Consider the following 7,606-nt stretch of genomic DNA (forward strand, 5'->3'; position numbering starts at 1 on the left):
TATAATAGATAGTGATAAGTTTTCTAACTTAGGTGAAGAATATTCCAAATTCATGGATATAGCAATTTTAGTAACTAAAATTCAAGGCAAATCTATCTGCATCACGTAGCAAGTAAGTAAAAACGGTCAAAGTTGCATTTGAATCGCAATCCAAGTATACTACATTACGCCTCAGGTCTGAGTAATCACACCTAAGCAAAACACCAAGCGAAAAAAAAAATTACGCGCTCGAGGTATGGGACCCACTTAAGCTCAGAAATTAGACTTTTTAAAAAAAATTATTTTATTACTATTATATAAATAAATAAAAACCTTTTTTAAAAATTTAGTAACAATTTTATTATTAAAAAAAGTTTAAAAGTATAAATTTCTTTGAATAATGTTAGTGGGACAAGTTATTTTACAAAAGATTTTACAAATTCCTGATAAAAAAGTAATATAAATATTTTTAAAAATATTATAAATTAATTTATGACTGATGCATTATTCAATTTCTTTTAATTTTACTAATCACTATTCATTGATTCTCATTTGAATTTGTTGCTAACCAATCTCATCTTATTTTCAGTTACATTTGTGTAAATCTATCTAATTTTTAAATATCATATATCTTATCCTAAATCAGTTTCATAACTTCTCATTTCTAACTCTTAAAAACTCAAAATTTTCTATCTTTTCCCTCTTAATTAAAAAAGAAGCTTTTCAAATTATATTTTTGCTACCAAATTTATTTCTGGTCAATTTGGCTTCCCACCTTCTTCAAATAAATAAAGAAAAAAAAAAACAAAAACAAAACTGATAACACATTTAATTCAGTAGTGTAATACATTCTTTTTTTTAAAAAAAAAAAAAAAAAAATTAAGAGAATCAGGATTTTCTGAATTCAAATCCTGATTCTCTTGTCAAAGGTTTTGTAACTGAATTGACACTTCCTCATGCACAAAGTGCTTGGGAGTCTAGGGGAGAAAGAGTTTGAGTTATGGAGTTAGCAACATGTTGTAATTATCTCTAAAAAAAAAAAAATTCCTGATTCTCTTATCCCCTTATTTATCAAATGTAATTTTAAAAATAAATTTGAAAAATTAATCCATTCTTTTTTTTTTTAATAAGAGAATTAGGGTTTTTGTAAATTTAAATCCTATTTCTGAAAAAAAAAAAAAATTGGGAAATTAATTTTTTAATACTAAGAATTTTGTTTGGATGTGGGGGAAAGCTTATATGGAAACGCTGACGACAGCGACACAGAGCGAAGAAGAAAACCAACAACAAGAAGAACAACAACAGATACAAAACGAGCTTCATCTTCACAGTCACAATCATCAGACTGTTCAATGTTCTTCGTCTTCTTCTTCTGCAGACACAAACACAAACACAATTCCGCTCTCTATTCATCTGTCTTTCACAGACACAGAAACCAATACGGAAATAGTCATGAAGAAGAAGAAGAGGTTGAATAATAGCGGCAGTAACGGCCACATCCACCACCACCATAACGGCGTCGTTTTGGCCAGCCTCATGTACCATTTCCGTCGTAAACGGCGTCTCCGCCGCCACCTTTTCCCTCTCCTCTCCGTCATCTCCGGCTGCTTCCTCCTCCTCTTCGCCGCTTTCTCTCTCCCTCTCCACTCCGTACTGTTCCTCTCTCTGTATCTATCAACGACGTCGTTTCGGTTTTTCATTTCGTTCACTTTTGTGTATTTATGTGTTTCTGTGTTTGTGAGCTCAGGTTAACAATGCGGTGGAGCTCCGGTCGGGTTCGGACTCGGATCCTTTTCCAGCTTTCAGCGTACCGGTACGGATATTAGAGTCTGTTGTATTTCAAATTTTCGGTATTCGGTTTCGGTTTTTTTTTTTTTTTTTTAATATCGGATTCGGTTTTTGTAGGCAAGTGAAGGGAGCTTAGGCCGAGATTTGTGGAGAACGAGTTTCTCCGAGTTGTATAGAGGTTGCAGTAATGCCAGCGATAAGTTTGCTAGTACTGTATCGGGAACTCCGATTCTTCAAGTTTATCGGATTTTCAACTCGTTTAATATCGGACTACTACTTGTTGATTTTTTGGACTCTAAAGACTGCTTTTTTTCCTTCTGGGTTTTTGATTCTGCAGGGGCTAATGTGAAAACGATTCCAAATCGGTATTTGTTGATTGATGCTAGTGGAGGCTTGAATCAGCAAAGAACAGGGGTGAGTTTTTTTTTTTTTTTTAAATAATTTTTAATTTTTATTAGTATAAGATTCAGTTGCCGAATTTGATTTCGATGTAGGCTTTAGGTTTGAATTAGTCTAACTTTGGTGTGATTATTGAGAAATTTCATGTAGGATCCTGTGATTAGATTCAAAAGGATTAAAAAATTAGGCTTTGTCATTTACTTAATTGATTTTTTGCGGTTCTTCTGGTGTTAAATGTGGACTTTGGCTTGACTTGGGCTACTCATTGCAGCTAAAATATTAAGAAATGCATCGAAGATAAGAGTTTTGTATTAGTTTGTGATAAGTTTTTTCCGTGCAATTCATGTTGTACAGTAGTAGTACTTTATCTTTGTGTTGGCGGTGTTTACTGTGTCAATTAGATTTGTTTTTTGACTGGTTCTAAATTTCCAATTTTGACTTCTTTTTTATTTTATTTTAATAAATGATGAAAAATATTATCCGGGTTGGTAAGTGAATTAAGTGAAACCCCGTTTACATGTAACTTTCTGAGATTCATGGTTTTGAATGAATAGTTATTGTTTTCAGTGTTCAAGAATGAATCCAGAGATATAATGGGCCATGATTTTGATGGGTATTTTGCTGAATTAGTTTTTGATTTTTACCTTACTTGCTGCAGATAACAGATGCTGTTGTTGCAGCTTACATATTGAATGCTACTCTTGTTGTTCCCCAACTGGATCAGAAATCTTTTTGGAAGGATACCAGGTTTGTTGTAATGTTTGATAAGTAAATTAGAATTAGTTTCAAGCCCAATGTTTGGTAAGTAAATTAGAAAATATATATAGGCTGTCAAACTCATTTAATCTGGTGTTTGCTGCAGTGAGTTTGCTGAAATCTTTGATGTGGACCAATTTATCTCCTTTCTTTCAAAAGATGTTAAAATTGTTAAAGAGATTCCGCCAAACGGAGGGAAAGTCTTGAGTCCATTCACCATGCGTGTTCCAAGGAAGTGTAATCCAAAATGCTACCAGAGCCGTGTTCTGCCTGTTCTTATAAAAAAGCATGTAAGTGTTCAATTCTTTATGGAAAGTAGTGAATCTTATAATCAATTCATTGAATGTCATGGACATTGTTTAAGACTGTAAAATTTTCATATTTGATATTTCGATTCCTTTAACAAGAACGATAGATATTGTTATTAAAAAAAAGAAGCAGAATCAAAATCTTCCAATGGAAGATAACATTTCTTCCTGTCTCAGTATGTTTTGTTTACTGTACATGGTAAATGCCTACTTAATTGGCTAATCTTTAGGACTGCTCTTTCTAGTATTGTATCTTCCAGGATTCAGCTTTTAAGGGCCTGACTGATTTCTCTGGATTTACCTTTCTTTCATTCTCAGATAATTTATTTTAATTTCTTGCTTAGCAATTTTTACTTCAAATAAAAAAAAAAAGAAAAAAAAGAAAAGACATTACAGCATGTTTTGACGGATACTTTCAGAATTGAGGTACACACCTGTAAATGATTTTTTATTCTTGAATCAGTTATTTGATTCCATAATTATTTGACACTTTGTGGTTACCCTTTTGATGCTGCAGGCTGTTCGGCTCTCTAAGTTTGATTACAGGCTTTCAAACAAGTTGGGTACTCAATTACAAAGGCTGAGATGTAGAGTTAACTACCATGCTTTAACATTTACCGATTCTATTGTTGAAATGGGAAAAAATTTGGTTGGGAGGATGAGGATGAAAGGCAAGCATTTCATTGCCCTGCATTTGAGGTATGTACAGATAGTTTCCAACCATTCTTTGAATATATTTCGTCTGCAAAGCTTCTTTCATTCATGATGTTAGACTGTTAGTTGACTCTTTTAGTCTCCCTTATTATTATTATTTTTTTTAAGAATCAGTCATTTCATTAGAAAAAATAGAATACTAACACCAATACAACAACCAGCAGCACACTGCACCCAACTATGTACAACCACCCAACTGTAGTAACTATGTGCAAAACAAGAGGTGTAGTACAGCAAACCCAAAAATAGAATTTGTATCGTTTGAGTTCATATGAACATGATTCCCAAGGAATAAATGTGAATTTCTCAATATTTTCAGAAAAGAGTAGTTTGTTTATATGGTCTTTTGGATGAGTATATGCTGCGTGTTTGTTATGATATTTCAATGGATAGAGACAGGCCTTTCCCAAGTTCTTTATATTTCAAAGGTTTTAGAAGTACAGGGGAAAAAGTTGTTGATACAAATTGCTTTTTCATGCTTTAGGTTTGAACCTGATATGCTTGCATTTTCTGGATGCGATTATGGTGGGGGAGAAAAAGAAAGTATTGAACTTGGTGAAATACGGAAGAGGTGGAAAACTTTGCATGTGAGACTCACTTATTCTTAGAAAAGGTTATTCAACCTCTTTAGTGGATTAGGCCTGTCTGATTATTGAGATGTTTATTTTGGCATGATATGCAGACAAGAAACCCTGACAAAGTTCGAAGGCATGGACGATGCCCACTCACTCCGGAGGAAGTTGGTCTTATGCTAAGAGCATTGGGTTTTGGAAGTGATGTTCACTTGTATGTGGCATCAGGTGAAGTATATGGAGGTGAAGAGACATTGGCACCGCTCAAAGCACTCTTCCCAAATTTTCATTCAAAAGAAACTATAGCCAGCAAGGAGGAGTTGGCTCCATTTTCATCATTTTCTTCTCGTATGGCTGCACTAGACTTCATTGTTTGTGATGAAAGTGATGTTTTTGTCACCAATAACAATGGCAATATGGCTAGAATGTTAGCCGGGCGAAGGTATGCTAATTATATAGTTATTGTCTTTTGGTTCTGTTCATGCCATTTAGTTTTAGAACATGAAATTGGCTTTAGAATTGAAGTGGGTTTTTGCAACAATTGAAGTGCCATGGTTTTGCCAGGGAAGGCATTCTATGGGTTCAGAGAAGATATATATACTATATAGTTGAAGTTTGTGTGTAAATTGCCTTCACCTTTTGAACTTTCAGAACATTTGAATTGTTCTTATAAGGATCAATCTAGTGGTCCATAGAGTATGTCAATTCTTTTTGTTGCTTCCAAGTACACCTTTATTATCTCTACTGCAGATGAGAAAGGTAAATCTGTTCCCTGGTTATACATAGTAACATAAACATGCTTGTCTATGCAGAAGATACTTTGGGCACAAACCAACAATCCGTCCAAATGCTAAAAAGCTGTACCGGTTGTTCATGAACCGAAATAACATGACATGGGTAGAGTTTGCCTCCAAAGTTCGAACTTTTCAGATTGGCTTCATGGGAGAGCCAAATGAGGTGAAGCCTGGCACGGGTGAGTTTCATGAGAACCCTCTATCGTGCATATGTGACAAGTCCGGGAAAAAGGCCAAGGTGGTTTTGATTCCCCAAAATGAAACTTATAATCGCAATACAAGTGGCAAGGAGGATAACACAAATAAAGATACTGGTGATGTGACAGACGAGCAGTCAATGGAGGATGAGCTAGAATGGTCCGATATGGATTATATGGAGAATGTAAATACGCTTCAAGGGAAAGGGTTCCCTAATGGAACAGAATCAGATCCTAATATTTCACTTAAACCTGAGCTACCAGAATTAGCCGAAGAGTTATTTTCGGACTAAAATAAAGAAGACTGCATTCATTTCCCATTGAGATTAGTTATATGCTTTACATAACCCAATTTTTCTTCAAATTCTTTGGATCCTTTTGTTCCCTCTTCCCTGTTCTGCTTCAATGGGGCAGCTTTTTCAGATTAAGTGGCCTCTCATAAGAAAGCAATTTGTGTACATAAAGCCATTGGCAGTTGAGAAAATTAGTGTTTCCAGTTTCTTTATATGGCTGCACATGGGGATGAGCTGCTCCTCTACTTAGATTTAGGAACTTCTTGTACATTTGACAACTAGGATATGTGGCTAAGGACAATGTTTTGCTTTATTTGAGGATTCTTGCCGTAAGGCCGGGGCAGTTATATTATAGAAGGGAAGGGAAAGGGAAACAGGGATTTAGATTGGTTTTAAAACTTAGGCTCAAGTTTTTCCCTTTAGTTCTTTTTATTTTTATAATAGCTATATAATTTTTTTTTTTTTTTTAATTCTCTTTCATTCTCTCCATAATTTTGTAAGGATATGTATATATCAAAAAGGTTTGGTTTAGAATTTTTAAGTGATGTCATATAAAAGCATGTCTTGTTTTAGGAGGCTGGACACCCAGGATGATAAGAGACTTCACTTTATTTAGTGTGTGCTTCAATTCTTGTAAAAATATGATTCTGAAAGTACTTAAATTGGATGTGCTGCTCTTAACTTATTTCTTTAAAAAGCAGGTTCCATATCTATCAAAAAAAGAAAAAAGAGCAGGTTCCATCATTTATTTGAATGAGAATTCTCGGATTACCGTGAAATTTTGGGGACTTGGTTTGGACAATCATTGAAATTAATGTGAATGACATCCACTTTATTTTATGAAACCTTGTACTTTCCTCGTTGCCTTTACTTTTTAATCAAAGACTTGTAGAACATGGCAGATAATATATAATGGTGTTAATCTTGATGAGTAAGTTAACTATAAAAGCAGGAGGCAAACTCTTTTGCAAGTTATGAGCAAAGTGGAAATTGTTTTAAGTTTCCAACTTCAGCATCCAATGTCTCTCAATTTGGACTCGTCCATGACCTACATCTCCTTTGGGGGGCTATGGTCAGTCACTCTAGCACTAAACTCACTTGATGGAAGCAATGGGTTTGGTTTTAATTGGAGAAAAAAACTAGACCTTCAATAATCTTTAATTGCTAGGAAAATTCTCATATCTTTCATTATTGACAATAGACCTCTACATAATTCAAGTGATAAAACTAAGAGAGAAACATTTCAATCTAATCCTATCAACACCTAACAGATTATCTGTTGGTAACCATGAGTGCTTATCCATAGTAATTAAAAAACTACCTCCCATTGGAAGAAAAAAAAAGGCTAAAAAAGAAAAGAAAAAGACTACCTAATGTGTGGATAAGCATGATGACTTATGAGTTACGACTTATCCAACATTACTCAGATTACTAAGGCTACAATTAACATTAACATCTTCATTCTGTTAAACAAACGGTACATCATTTTTTTTTTAATTATAATAGATAGAGATCAAGAGGGTTCAGCTAACTGAAATTTCAAGGCTCTTGGCATTATTTGATTATTTTGTAAGTGAGGGTGGAGGCACCTATAACATTGGGGGGCCATGGCCCCTCAAAATTATTGAAATTCTTTGTAATGGTATATTGGTTTGAGGTAAAAAATAAATCGGGCTTCTAAAAATTGTAATGATTGGCCCCCCAAAAAAATTTAACCCCAAATTCACGTTTGATTTTTATTTTCTTTCCTTTGAAATCTTGTAATGTATAGTCAGTTAACTCCACGTCCTACCGTTAATTTCTCTA

At 34.2% G+C, this 7,606-nt stretch overlaps 1 protein-coding gene across 1 annotated transcript; it reads left to right on the forward strand.

Moving 5' to 3' along the window:
* Positions 1-1,218: 1,218 nt before the first annotated feature.
* LOC115964572 (O-fucosyltransferase 16-like) lies at positions 1,219-6,265 on the forward strand. Its single transcript, XM_031083855.1, has 9 exons — positions 1,219-1,629; positions 1,727-1,792; positions 1,885-2,181; positions 2,825-2,913; positions 3,029-3,212; positions 3,748-3,929; positions 4,429-4,531; positions 4,627-4,958; positions 5,329-6,265. Exons 1-9 carry the CDS (start codon positions 1,219-1,221, stop codon positions 5,798-5,800), a joined length of 2,136 nt encoding a protein of 711 aa, XP_030939715.1. The 3' UTR covers positions 5,801-6,265.
* The last annotated feature ends 1,341 nt before the right edge of the window (positions 6,266-7,606 follow it).

This window comes from Quercus lobata, chromosome 10, assembly GCF_001633185.2.
Source record: "Quercus lobata isolate SW786 chromosome 10, ValleyOak3.0 Primary Assembly, whole genome shotgun sequence".
In the NCBI taxonomy this organism is placed as follows: Eukaryota; Viridiplantae; Streptophyta; class Magnoliopsida; order Fagales; family Fagaceae; genus Quercus; species Quercus lobata.